Source organism: Cajanus cajan, chromosome 9 (assembly GCF_000230855.2).
Source record: "Cajanus cajan strain Asha chromosome 9, NIPB_CcT2T_4, whole genome shotgun sequence".
NCBI classification, from domain to species: domain Eukaryota; kingdom Viridiplantae; phylum Streptophyta; class Magnoliopsida; order Fabales; family Fabaceae; genus Cajanus; species Cajanus cajan.
This window is the reverse complement of record NC_138525.1, coordinates 6,027,949-6,043,593: the sequence shown is the minus strand read 5'-3', so window position 1 is coordinate 6,043,593 and position 15,645 is coordinate 6,027,949. Positions and strand designations below refer to the sequence as shown.

General features: G+C 29.1%; 1 protein-coding gene across 1 annotated transcript; it reads right to left on the bottom strand.

Moving 5' to 3' along the window:
• Nucleotides 1-5,483: 5,483 nt before the first annotated feature.
• On the bottom strand, nt 5,484-6,714 carry PYL5 (Polyketide cyclase/dehydrase and lipid transport superfamily protein). Its single transcript, XM_020352262.3, has one exon. The coding sequence runs from the start codon at nt 6,470-6,472 to the stop codon at nt 5,861-5,863; it is 612 nt and encodes a 203-aa protein (XP_020207851.2). The 5' UTR covers nt 6,473-6,714; the 3' UTR covers nt 5,484-5,860.
• Nucleotides 6,715-15,645: the final 8,931 nt, after the last annotated feature.

The window sequence follows — 15,645 nt, the reverse complement described above, 5'->3', positions numbered from 1 at the left end:
AAAACCTAAATAATTAAAACTATTTATTGAGACAGGCGAATAGTGGAGAAAGATAAGGAAGTACATGTAAAATTTAAAAGAGAAAGAAGGAGATATGTGGAAAGAAGAAAAAAGTGTTAAATTAAAATTTTGAAACATAAAGTTAAAAAAAATTATATATATATATATATATATATATATATATATATATAAAAGAAATGTACCTGTAAAAAAAAAAAAAAAAAAAAAAAAAAAAAAAAAAAAAGGTGTACATATTCTCAGCCAATTTCCGGCTTATTTGTGCTGCTCACTTGTTCATTGTTCCTTTAGGTGAAAAAAAAAAAAAAAAAAAAAAAGGCCCAGGTGCATGCAAACGTAGTAGATCAGAAAGCTTCTGGCATTTTGTTTTTAAGCATCTCGTCATTGAACAACAAAAGTAAAAGAATTATGCATGAACAAAAAAAATTGCATTGCAACGAAAACGAGAATCACGTTTCAAAGATTTGATGAAACTTGGGTACAATTACATTTTATTCATGTGATAAATACTCTTTCGATAACTGACATCCCAATTATGAATATTGACCGTATGCAGTTAGCTAGAGTCGTGAAAACAAATTTCCCCTAGTCTTCCACCATATTCACTTGTTCAAAGAGCAATTCCAAGTTAAGAAAAAATAAAGTTCAATATGTTGTGTGTTCCTTTTCTAGTACACTAATTTTTTGGGAAAGAAACATGTTGCAACATTAAGGGGGTAAGGATGGGTCTAATATCTCCTTTTCAGTTTCTTTTTAAAAAATTGTATATATACATTTTATTTTTTATACAATCATATATAATTTTTCATTAGTTAATTTAATCACAATAATCAATATTTTATATCAAAATTGAGTTTTTGTTCTTAAAATTGGTTTTTTTTTTCTCTCAAAAAATTGAATTCTTTCATGTTAATTTAATTTTTAAATACTATTAAATTTTTATACATGTTTTCATATAAAGTGAAAAGTTTATTCTTATAAATTTGAGATACATAAATTTGATATATTGATATAGACCTTATCAAATTAATAGTTAACTCATATAATTTTATTTTTTATAATTTATTTATCGACTCGAAACGTTTCATCTCTCTTTAATTTATTTTTACTTAATAAATAGAATTATATTTTAAACAAACAATTAGAGCATCCTGTATTTTATTTTATTATTTGACATTAGAAATATGTTTATTTTAATTATATTTTTAAATATCATCTAAATTTAAAATTTAGATAATATTTAAAAGTATAAATTAAAAAAAAAGAGGAAATTTTCTGCTTATGGTAGGTTTTGGGGGAGGATTTATTTTTCTAGGAATCTTAAGTAAAAAAATAATTAGTTTCCTATGTATGTAATTTAAAAGAAAAAAATATTCAGAAAAAAAACATTGATTCCTAAAAAATGTTTCTAGCTTATGTTTCACACAAATCTATTCTTATAAGGAAGTGAGAATCCATTTTTTTTTTTAATTGGAAGGAAATCATCTCATATCTTGTCCCAAGACTGTGCCTAATTTTTGACAACCTACCAAGAATTTTTCAAAAAATAAATTATACATTATTTATTATCTTCAAAATAAATGACGGCTATAAATCTTTCTTTGATATAATAAATAATAATAATAATAATAATAATAATAATAATAATAAATCTCTCCTATTTATTCTACTATCCGTATGCTCTTTTGTATAGTTTTCTATAACATTTTATTTTTACATTTTTTGCTATTTATATTTTTTTGAGTTAAAATTTAAATAGATGAAACAATATTGAATTAATGTAAGGATTTCTTTTTATATGTTAATATGAAAAGGTATAAAAAATCATGAATAAAAAATTATTAATATCAATAATGAAAGAAAAGTTAAGTTATAAATAAGTTGATCAACTTTTTTATTACTATGTTTTTATCTAAAATATTTATCAATTTTGTCAATGATGTAAAAATCCTTTTCCCCACTCGATGGTTTCTGTCTCCTGTCATCCTCACCATGTATACCCATACCAGTCATTTCTAATTCTGACAGCACACACCTACGCTCACACGTACGTGCGCGTCTATCTATCTATATATATATATTAAAAATATTTTTATACTAATATCTAAATATTTTATCTTAAACTAATTTAATTAGGTAAAAAAGTAAATAAAATATAATTAAAAATTACTTCCATTAAAGATTAGACGTGAACACTACTCAAACAATTCATCTTTCAATTCAGCAAATCAATTGTTTGTATCCAAACCCTTGGATATTAATAAGTAAAATCTACTCTGGCTATCTGAACCACAAACGCCAAACTGCTTTTCTTCGCCTCCATCACGTACACAGTTATTGTCATGCTTTATAATTCAAACAACGGTAATATACTTCTGTTTGGTGAATTGCCAACATATCAAGCAAAATATTCATTTCTAGCCAGCCAAAGTTATTAATATATTAAATATCCACCAACTTTATTAATCATTAAAATATCTCTCAAAAATCTAATTTTTAGTTAAGTTTCACAAGACTTAAACCAAAACTTTGCTTAAAATTTGTTGATATAGATAACTAGCTGAGATATGCCACTAATATTTATTTCCCTTTACCTTTATGGCTGAGTCTCCAACGACACACATAGACAGAGAGAGGGTTACTGGAGAAGAAAAATCTTGGTTGATACTACTATATGGAAAGTCTTGGCCTGTAAATTGACCCCATGGGACACTTCTCTTATAATTGTAAAGTACAGACAAACTAAAGTTATGGATAAACAAATCATGAAAGCCCACTTGCAAGACAACTTGCCATTCCAACGATTTCTTCCACCTTACAGCTCACTTTTCTATAATGACAATAGTAACTATAAACACGGGAGAAAAAAAAAACAAAGAGAAGAATATTAGTGAAGAGGCCAACTTGACGTTTTTTACGCATCAAGTTGAGCAACCAGGGCAAGTTGGTGTTAAGAGGTTGGTTTGGTTCTTATCCACCATACAAAATTAATACTCAAGTGTGACGTACACAATCCTTATTATTATACAGAAAAGGTCGAAATCACGTTCCCTTATTTCTATATATTAATTAACGTACCGTCTTCAGGGTTTCAATTCTGATGATGTCCATTCTTGACTAGTATATGGATTAAGTACTATGCTTTAGGGCAGGAAAAAAGATTATGAGAAGCTTCAACGAAACTTGTATCGGGCAATGCTCACCGTCACGCACCGACTGCACGATCAGAATAATGGATATACTCAAAAAAGTTGCATGTTATATGAAACGTGAAAAGAAGACTCATGTTTCGGTTTTTACTTGATACGTGTTACACTACTGCCGCTGGAAGCATGTGTTGTGCTGTGTTTAATTATATCTGTACATGAAAATAGAATCATATCATATATATAATATATTACTGTCTCTCTGAACCAAATGTAAGCTATTTAGGTAGAATATAATCCGAAATTATCTTTTTATACTAGTCTTCCAATTTGTTAAATGGAAATATTGAATATTTTATATTTTTTAAATTATTTAGCTTACAACTATGAACTATTATTTAGTGTACACTGAGAAATTACCTTTGTGTGTGTAATGAATTGACTCCTAATAAAATTGAATCTTCATTTTGTAAGTTGTACAAATCAATAAAAACAATACGCAGATTATCAAACCGGATACTGGGTCAGTGAGTCAAAGGTTGAACCGGTAGGTCACTAATTGAACCGCATGACTTAATTTTTATTAATTATTTTTAAAAAATATTTATGTTAAATATATTTTATACTTATAAATTTTAATAAATTCATATCTTATTTTAAATTTCAATTTTCATCTTATTTAAAATTATCTTTATTTTTATTTTGTATAAAAAAATACATAAAAAAATACATGATAAACTGTATATTAATACAACTTAAAAATATAAATAATATGTATATATATAATATGTGCTTACAATTGATATTATAAAATAATATATGTAATATCTACATAAATATTATATTATTAAATATATAATTTAGAATTAATAATATATTATAAAAGTTATTTAAGTTACATATATTATAGACAAATATATTAGAATAAGGAGTTATTTTTATGCTTAATAAGACTCTTTGCTCTTCTATTAACAAATTCAATTATCATTGTTATTTTTGTGATTTGTGATCCTTTAAATTTTATTTTTTTAAAATTATGGTTGAACCAGTTTGACCTACTGGTTCACTGATCAAATCGAAAAATTGACCGGTTCAATCCAGTTTAAAACGGATCGAATGCATAACCGATTCAACTTAAGATTTGAACCGGCTGTACCACCGATTCCCAGTTCAACCAGTCTGACCGGCCAGCCTGAGTTTTTAAACACTGATGTTAGGGACTAAACTAATAACATTAAAAAAATAATTTAATAAAACTTTGGATATATAGATCAAATTGAGAATATTTGACACATAAGAACTAAATTATATAATTAACCCTATTAAAATATTAAAAATAAATAATTAATATAGTTTTTAAATTTTTATTTTACATTTATTTTTAAATATTATATATATAATAAGTAATAACTTAAAAGTCTTAGTCTCATTTAATAGTGAAAATATGATATAATAAAACAAATAAGATAATACAATGTAAAATATGTTTAAATAATAAAAATATCATTTCATTAAAATCATGTAAATTTAAAAAGTGACTTTCAATTTAATTGTTTAAATATAAACTAATATATATATATATATATATATACTGTGTCATATTAATTATAAGTGTTATATTATTTACTATCTAATTTTCTGTTTATTATATATTTTGTTATTTTATATATTGTTTGGATAAATTTCTTTAATAAATTAAAAAGAAAATGAGAGTTAACTTTGTCATGTAAGTTAAAAATAATGAGTTTATTGTGGTATCTTGTTCTTTAAAGATAGCTTATACAAATAATTAGTTTATTATGGTATCTTGTTCACTAAAGTGGCCCTTAATAGTTGAAGATTTATATATAGTTTCTTGTTCAAATTGTAAAAATTATTAATCCTGAAATAAAAAAAATTATTAACCCTGAAATATTCAACAGGCCACTATAATATATAATGTATTGACATTTTGTTATATTCAAGCTCTTATTTTAATATTCAAATATATTTGCTTAGTGTAATAGTTAAGGTTTTTATACATGGACTTGCACATCTTCCACGGTTTGAAATCAAAACTACGTGCTGCACATTTATCAATCAAAAGACTCTCATTTCACAATTTTACCCTTATAAAACTTTATACTTGTAATTCAACACAATTTCGTGATTGTGTGCAGATGTAAAAAAAAAAACTAATTAAAAAAAATTGCAGATCGCAGTTGGTAATTAAAATCGACATAAAAGAGAATCCATAATGAAAGGATGAAAATCAAGAGAAGTTGTAATTAAGCTAATGATAAACAAAATATAAAACTATAAAATCAATCGAGACCATAATTCAAATAGAAATGATTAATCTCTGCTACAACTTAAAAAGGATTTACAATATTCACAGAACAAGATGATCCAAACACTAATTAATGACCATGGATACAACAACGGCCAAAGGAATTGGGTGCAAAAGAAGCACAAGAGGTCCTGAATCAGACTCAACAGCAGAATGGAAAAACAAGAGAAGAAACATAATATACGATATATATGAACATAACATGAATCATATATCATATATCATATATATTATATGTCAGTATGTCACATTCGTTTCAACCATTGGCGTCTGAACCTCCTTGAGTCCTCCAAAAACAAATAAATCCTTAGGGTGTGGGTACCCACCAATTTCCAATTTCCAATTTCCAATTTCCAAAAAAAGTGTTTCAGTAGTGTTGAGTTGCCATGTTTTCAGCGATCTGAGCGAGGGACTGCAAATTGCAGCGTAGGATGGTGTCCACGAAAACGCAAGTCTCCTCCTTAGTGTTACCGGGCGGTACGTCAACCACGTAAGACTCGATGACAACTGTCCCTCCGTTGCCGTCACCGTGGAGCGTGGTCACCGACCGGTAGTTTCTCAAGCGGTGGTCGCCGCCGACCACGCTGAAGCTCATCACGTGGCGCTCCTCGTCCAGGATCTCCAGGCGCTCCGTGCTCGACGCCGCGGGGAGGCCCGACACCACGCGCACCTCGCGCACCGCCCCCACGCGAATGCCCTCGCCCACCACGTGGCAGCTCTTCACGAACTGCTTGTACCCCTGCGGCCTGTCGAACCGCCGCACCACCGCCCACACGGCGGAAGCCGGCGCCGCGATCGATTGGATCACGGCCGAGCAGCACTGGTTCGGCCCCACCGCCTGCGCGTGCTGCCGCGCCACGGCCTCCGGGACCGTCGTGGGTTTGGCCGCGAAACAGCGCGCTGGCGGCGGGGCCGGCTTGGGACAGCTGGCGGCGGCGGATGCGGGGTTGAACCGGTGGAGTTGAAGAGGACAAGTCATTTTTAGTTGATACAATGAGAATCTCAAGAACAATAATAATAAGTAACGAACTAACGATACAAATGTGTTTCCCTAGATTTCTCTCCTCTCCACCCAAACAAAGATATTAGTTTTGTGATGTTATGTTAAAGTGGTTTGTGTTCAAATATTGTTTGTGTGAATAAGCAAGCAAGCATATATATGTGGAGGCTGTGGAAGATGAGAGACTAGTCTTGGGTTAAGTGGAGAATTTCTTATCATTCTCTATAAATCACTATAGTCTTTTTGAATAACAAGTATATATAATTAAACAAAAATCTATTATTTTTAATAAATATATATTAAAAAGATATACTCCTAATCTTTTTCTTTTAGTTAATATTTCTGTAATATTATATATACTTTTAATGTTATTTTCTAATTAAAACAACATTAATAATAAGTTTTATTGTTGTTTTAATTAAAGTTGGTGTCTCTGTTTTTAAGGAGGCAGGAAGCTTACGCAGGGCGTGCAAGTGGATCCTCAACTTGCAACTGTCCTTTAAACCAGGTTTTCTCAATTATCCCATTTCTTTATCCCAAACTCCAACTTTGCCACTCTATCTACTATTATTTTTTGTTAACTTGCTATAAAATATTCTTTCTTAATCCACCAAACTTCGCTTTGCCCTCACCGTCTCACTCAAACTTATAACTATTCTTTTTTAAATAACAAATACTGTTTTTTTTAATTGCCATTTTGATCTTCCTTGTTCAATTTGATTGACCCTAGACGTTACTAGTGTGTCCTTTTCCTTGTTTCTTTCCTATTTTTCCTTTTTTTTTTTCTTTCTTTTCTTTTGCTTCACTTTTCCTTTGTATATAAATCAAAAGTTCTTCGTAATCAAATTTTTTAATCTCCTTTTAAGATATGAAAATCGATTTGATATACTCAAATTCAATTATTATTGGTATTGAAATAATATTTCATCAATAAAAAATATATTTTATAAATATAGATTAATTTTTAATTATTATTTTAAAATATTATATGAATTATTTATATATACATATATAAAATAAAAATAAAATAAAAAGTCGTGCATGAATCTTGGAATATCTTTGGAAATAGATCGTGTTTGAAAGAACAGTCTAGAAACTCCGGCATATGAACAAGTTGATAGCGATATTGTTCAAGTGGTGTGTATATATAATTTTTTATTGCAAATGATTTTAAAATCGGATGATATTCTTCTCGCGGTTACTTTTGACGTAAAGAACCTAGTTGGCGTGATCAGCAAATTAATACAATATTAACTATATCATATTGCAAAAGTGTATTTATTTTTCTTCATAATTCTCTTTTAAACAAGATCTTTTATTTAAAGGCTATTCCTATATTTTAGGTAACATATTTTGTGTCCACCCTATAATTATTCATATATATATATATATAAAATTGATACGTCATTTAATATGTTATTAAATATTATTTATTTATTAATAATATAATTAAAATTTTAATAATAACTCTTTTAATTTTATCTTTATTTTTCTTTTTTATTCAAATGTTTTTTATTCTTTTTAAATTCAAATAATTATTTTACAACAACTTTTTTAAAATTTTAACATTGAATATATATATATATATATATATATTAACATTGAATAAATATTTTTTTTATTTTTTTATTATCTTTTTTTTATAATATTACTTTCTACTATCTTTTTATAACTTACTTTATACTATTTTAAATTATTAAAATATGATAATTACAGTAATATTTTCTATTTTTAATTTATAATATTGATCTACTATTGATTTTTTATTTGAATTATATAAATAGTCACAACTAAATCTTTTTAAACAGTTATTTTTTTAAAACTCAAGATATTAATCAAAATATAAAAAAATTTCTAAACTTATTTCAATTTCATGTATTATAACTAAATAATATATATATATACTAGTATTTTTTTGAAATTTATAAAATTTCTTAATTATCTTTATTTTTATTGATAGGTCAAAATATTTCGTGTCTCTAATAAATAAAATTAAAATTAAATAATAAAAATATAGTGGTCTAATTAGAGCTATAATTAGTCTATTAATTTTAAAGTCTCAAATTTGATAAAAAAATTTATTTTTTTAATTTTTTTTAAATAAAAAGATATAAAAATTTATAAAATATGGAGATGAATGTGGTTATCAAAAGGGATATTCTCTATATATATTAATATATATGATGATAATTTATTAATATATATGAATTTTTTATTATGTTTATTTTATAATATATATATAATATTATTTTAATTATTAATATATTACTATTATAATAATATATTTTATAAATAAAATATAATAATATTTTATTTATAAAATTATTTTTACCTAATAATGTTTATATTTATTATTAACGTTATATTTTTACTTTAAATTAATTGCAAAATTATAATATGTTATTATTTTCTTAAAAAAATTAATCAATATTTTATTATCATTTTAAAGATATTTTAAATATTTATTATAATATTAATTTATTGTTCTTAAAAGATATTAATATTTTTTTATCGTGGATAATTTGAATTCGGATTATTTAAATTTAGTTTAAAATTAATTTTCATACTTGTATAATAAATTTTGATGTATTTTGATTTGAATAATTTATTTTATATTTTTAAATTTAAAACATATTAATTTAAATATTTTATTTTAAATTTTAATTATCAATTTAAAATATCTAACATATTTTATGTAATATTTTGAAATTTTATTTTTATAATATTATTTTATAATTCTAGAAACAAATTACTATAATGTGTGAAATTCTTATTATTTATTTTACTTTACAATATTGTCTTGCTGTTATTTTTTTTAGATGTTTTACCATTAAATTAGAACTGTAGTAATTTTTTCATTTTTATTAAGAGTTTGGTAATATTTTTATTTTATTAGTATTGTTGTCTTCGTTGTTGTTAAATTATTATTTTTAATGAAAATACTAATATATAATTTTAATATTATAAATGCTAACGAACACTTTAATCAATATTTTAAATGTATTTATGAAATTTTAAATATGTATTATGATATTATTTATAAGTTTTAAAAACAAAAAAAAATTACTAAAACATAACATATTAATAATCTAAAATAGTATAAAATAATATTATAAAATAAATATAATAAAAATTATAAAACTAAAATTTCTATAAAAAATAAAAAATATATAAACTCATATATGTTCAAGTATCAAGTATAGATATTAGTATATTTATTCTATTTTTTTAATAAAAATACAAGAAATTAAAATAATTTTAGAAAATTGTATTTTGATTAGTATTTAAAAATAAAAAAATAAAAAAAATAAAAAAATAAAATAACAGCAGTTATTCAAAATAATTAGTTGTGAAAAAATTATTTAATTTTATTCGCATTGAAAAAAAAAATTTGAATATAGAAAAGTAAAGATAAAGGTTAAAAGAGTAATTAGAAAATTATAAAAATTTAATTATAATATTAACACATTAATAATATTAAATGACATATTAAATATTTACCAAAAAAAAATGAATATTAAATGAGATGTCAACTAAATACAAGTTACTTTATACCATTAGATAATAATAAAATTTCTAGAAAACACATCAAAACATCTTTTATATATATATATATTAAAAAAAAAGTAACAGGTTTATTTAAAATATAACCCCGCTTCTTATAAATATCTAAAGAGTATCTGCAATGGAGGTTGCTTATAAGCAATTTCTCTGCTACATCACTGTCACATCAGCTCTGACTTACTTTATGGATTGCTTAAATTTTAGCAGAGTTACTTATAGAAGCAACTTTGCTAAAATTTAAGCAACCTCATAAAGTGGGTCAGAACTGATTTGACAATGATGTAGCACAGGGTGGCACAGGAATTGCTTATAAGCAACCCCCATCAAAAATACTCTAACACGGATTTAACTGGATTTCATTATTTTGTAAATATTTAAGTCCTTTTACTATAACCAAATCTCAATTATATAAATGTTTAAGGTAAACTTGAGTTAACCGACACAAGATTGGATTCTAAAAGTTAAATGTGACATATTTTTAAAGTGAGTTCAGGTCATATTTTAAATTATTCTAATTTAATTCAATATAATATTACTTTAAAAACGTAATAATAATCATTACATTGATTGAATTGAACTATATTTTTCTTTAAGTTAACTAAAATTATTATATATATTTAATAATCAAATTATTTATTCGAATAACATCTATCGAATCCATATTACTTTTTAAAGTTAGAATATACTTGTCTTATAAAAGTTTGAATAACGTTTCTTATAATATATGATTTATAAATGTTTGATTCGGTAATAGATCATGTTTAATTATTTTTTATCTAAATTCTTACTATAACTGCATTTTAAATTTGACATGTGTGCATGTGGATGGACGAGCGAGCGGACTTACGTGCAAAATATATTGAACAAGACTTATTTAATATTTAATCAAATTTATATTTTAATTAACTTAGACAATAATAAAAATAATATAATTTATAACTATTCATTTAAATATATAATCTAAAAATATATTAATATGATATATATTACTTTTCTTCAAATTGAAATATATATGCCACTTGTGTTATACTAAATGCAAAATATAATAAGTTTCTTAAAAAAATATGTATAATATAAAAATATAACTTAGATTATAATTCTATGATTCACATTGAATTTCTAATTAAATTAGAGATAAATATATCAAGAGCATACCACTATGATCAATCTAGGATCAACCTAGTAGTAAAATGTTATAATAATATGTATAGAATCTTAAGTTTGAATTATAGTATTGTTATTGTAACTCTCACTAATAAAAAAAAGTATATTAGGAGCCTTAGGATTGTTATCATATATCAAAAGAATTAATATGAACATATAATTGAAAAATCAATCTAAAATATTTATGTAATAACTTAATGCTACCAATTTTGCGTCTAATGTCAATGAGGTAAAGAGTGTCTAACCTATATCATGCTTGATGTTATATAATTACCTTTAACACAATTGTGAAATTACATTTAGAAGAATCATAAATTAGTCCAATCTATCTAAAACTCAAAAGAATTCAAGCATGCAATATAGTAAAACATTCATAAGCATTATAAACAACTTGAATACATTCACATTATCAACATGCAATCATTAACTAGCTTGATTCTACAAATATTTTCAAAGGCACCTAAAATCTCAAGAGCCAAAAACCCAAACCTCAATTCAACAACCACACAACCACCAAAATATGCTATTCAATCAATAATTGGAGTGAAAATCAATATGGATAACGTGAAATCAATAAAGATAAAGTTATAGTTTCCCTTACCTTTGAGATTTAAGAAAATAAAGGAGAAAGAAGAAGGAAGTAAGCTTTGAGCTCTCTCTCCATAAAGTTCTGCACAACTCCAATTCTATCTTCCACAACCTTGAACCACCAAACTGTAATGTAGCAAGTTGTTTCAGAAGGCCCAAAAACCCAGTATGGGTGATTCAGTAGCCTAGAACGGGTCGTTCCAAAACTGGAACGGGGCGTTCCAAACCCTAGAACGGGCCGTTCTGGATGGAGTACGGGCCGTTATGGATGGAGAACGGACCGTTCTGGATGAGTCCCAGAACGGGTCATTCTGATTTCAGAACAGGCTGTTCTGCATGTGATTTTTACACATGATGAAGGGGTGCAGATCGGGCCTTTCCGGATTCGAATCAGGCCGTTTTGGCCACTCCTGAACTTCTATAAATAGAGTTGGGTGGTTGAGGAGAAGAGGAGGTTTTTAGAGAGAAGTTTTAGAGATAAGGTGTAACGACCCGGCTAGTCACTACACACGGCATCGCACACTAGAAACTCCAGACAGATAGAACAAGTATATAAATATAGGATCTAGAATATATAAATATACAAAGTTCTAGTCTGACTAGGGTTAAAGTGTACCAAAGAAAATTACAACCAAATGCTACTATCCCAAGTAGCTACCAGCAAAATATCCACACAAGCAAAACAGCTTCAAGGTCCGCCGGAGACTCACCACTAGACGCCCACCTATTCCTGTTCTGCTCCCATACACAGTATGATCATCGCAGTCCAAACACCATGGAAAAACAGTGAAAGGGTAAGCTAGTGTAATTAAAAATCAGCATACAAATAGATACATAGCAATGTAATTAAATTTCATCATTATGAGTATCAGCTCATCTGCACAACTTATATCACGCATCAATACCAGCACCACGATGTGGCTACATCAACACTGTAGAACAGCAACAACAGCACCACCTCAAGTGGTTATAACAGCACCGCCTAGCGGCAACATCAGCACCACCTCAAGTGGTTATAACAGCACCGCTTAGCGGCAACATCAGCACCACCTCAAGTGGCTATAATGGCCTCTCAACTAGGCACACATCAGCACCAGCTAGCGGTTATTATTGCACCACGATAGTGGCTAACAGCACCGACATAGCGGCTATAACAGCACCACACTAGTGGCTAAACACAACATACAGCTCAGCAATAAACAGCACAGCAAAACAACTCACAGCACAGCACAGCAAAATCAGCATACAGCACAGCCAAGTAGTATTCAACACAACTTACTACTCACAACTCAGCTCATCATTCTAGAGTCCAGCCATATTATAAATTAGCATTTAAAATCATCAATAACAGCCCAGCTCAGCATAGCAAGACACATCTATTACAGCTTAACATCATCTTTCAACATTTACATCTAGTCAACACAACTTATTTATCAATTTCATCTCAGCTCAGCAATCACAGTAAAATTCAACAATGATCAGCCTATAATTCAGCTCGACTCAAATAATAAAGTTTAGCATTAGCATCACATAGCACAACCCAGCGTTACATCATTAACAACATACCGCACAACACAACTTTTCATCACACAGCATTGGCAACATTAATCAGCACAACCTATCGTCTTACAGTACATCTAAGCATCTTATAGCAACATACACCTAACACAGCTCAACATCATCAAACAGCAATTTCAGCTAGTCATCACATCATAATCAACAACTTCTCCTTAAACTCAACATAAACAACCTCTAACATCCATTAGTGAAGTCACATCCCCGCGCCCGGCACACTCGTGGTTGCGCCCAGCGCAGTGCAACCAGAGAGCACCAGGGGGCCAGTGCGCCCAGCGCAAGCATGCCCGCGCCCGGCGGGACCCAGCCAGAGAGCCCAAGGCTCACTCACGCCTGGCGCAATACCAATTGCGCCCAGCGCCCACAAGGCAGAGACTCCCAAGGAGTCTCACGCCCAGCGCGACAAGGGCCGCGCTCAGCGCAGCACATCAACATCATCATTCAGCTCAATAATCATTCATCACTAACAGCTTAAAACAACATGATCAACACCTAATACGACCCAACCACCTTATTTACAACTCATCTATCTTGTCCAATTACTCACCCAAACAACAAAAGTACACCTAAGCACCTAAAACAACTTTCAACTTAACTAAATCACTAAATGTGAAATGGCAACCATCACAACAAACAACGTATCGGGAGTTATACTACTCCTACCATGCTCATCCTTATCTCATATGAAAGATAATCAAATTTCCTACAACTCTCATTAAGACACCAAGTCCAAATTCCTTCATCCACCTTGTTAAAAATGATGAAAACTGCAACAGCTATAACCAAAGCTGACAGCTCGACCCCTCTTCACTAAAACAGCCACATTTAGAGTTCTACAACTCCTTTTTGAGTGATTCCAACGCCATTGGAAAGCTAACATCCAAGGCTACAACTTTCATGAAGACCTCAAAATCAAAATACTCACGCCTTGGCGCGCTAATATCACGCCCGGCGCAAAACTCAACAGAGACGCGGCTTTAAATTGCGCCCGGCGCGAAGAACTGCGCTCGGCGCAAATTCAAACTGCAACTGCCCCCAGATTCGAAAATTTCACAAAACCTGCAAGAATCAACCAAAAATCCACATGCAAACGGTCCAAAACATCACATTTTCATCAAACAACCCAAAAGTACCAGATTTTTCAACATGCAACATCAAACAAGGAAAATCCCCAAATTTTCACTCAAACCCCGAAACCCCGGAAAAATCCATTTTCATCAACCTCAGCTCAAATCATCCAACGTTCAAACAACAATGAGCTACTAGAACTCATTTTCAGCAATTAATCTGCAAAAGAAACTAGCTTCCCTTACCTTAGCTTGAAGATTCGAGCTTCGAGAAGGAAAACGAAGAAGAAGAAGAAAAATGAGAAGCTCCGCACGGTCCGGATCCAGAAGAGAATCACCTAGTCGGTACCTTGAATTTGAATGGAGCACTAGCAAGAGAGCACAAAGTCAGCCTCAGAGAAGTACAGCGAGAAGTGAGCGAGAGGAGAGGGTTAGCAATGTAAGGAAGAAGGAAATGAGAATGGGCCTCGGGGGAGAAGGAAATAATAAGGGGGTCTCACATAAGGACTCTGGACTAAGAAGCTTGCTTTGGGTGGATTGAAGTTCCGGGTTGAGCTTCGGAAAGGGAATTTTGCTTCTTGGCTATTCTGAGCCAATCTTTAGGTAAGGAAAGCTAGATGGTAAAGTTGTTGGTTGTATGTGAGTTGGGAACTCCTTTGGGTACTTAGGTTGATTAGTATGAGTTGTGTTATGTGATGAAAATATTGTGTGTTGCTAATATATGATTAAATGTTTATTAATGATGTTGTTAGAGATGCATGTTGTAGTTAAGTTGTGAAGTTGTTTACAAGTTGTGTTGATCTATGATATTGTTAAAGCTAGTTGAAATTAAGTTGATAAAGTTGCTATATGTTATGTGTGGACATGTATATGTTGTGAAGTGCATGATGATAATATTGTTAAGTTGTTAGAAAAGAGTTGTATGTTGCTATAAAGTTGTATGTTGTGCCATGTGTTGAAAAGATATTATTTTATGATGATTGAGTTGATTGTACTATTTAAAGTTGAAATGAGATGTTGTGTTGTTAAATAACGTTGATGAGTTGTTGTGCTGATATACCATGTTGTTTAAGTTGTAAGTTTATTAAGTTGTGATGATAAGTTGTTGATCACTAGGACTAGAGGAGATTTTTTCGAAGTTTCATCCCATTGTGCGGATTGAGATAGTTGTGGTGCTCTGAGAGCCCAATTTTT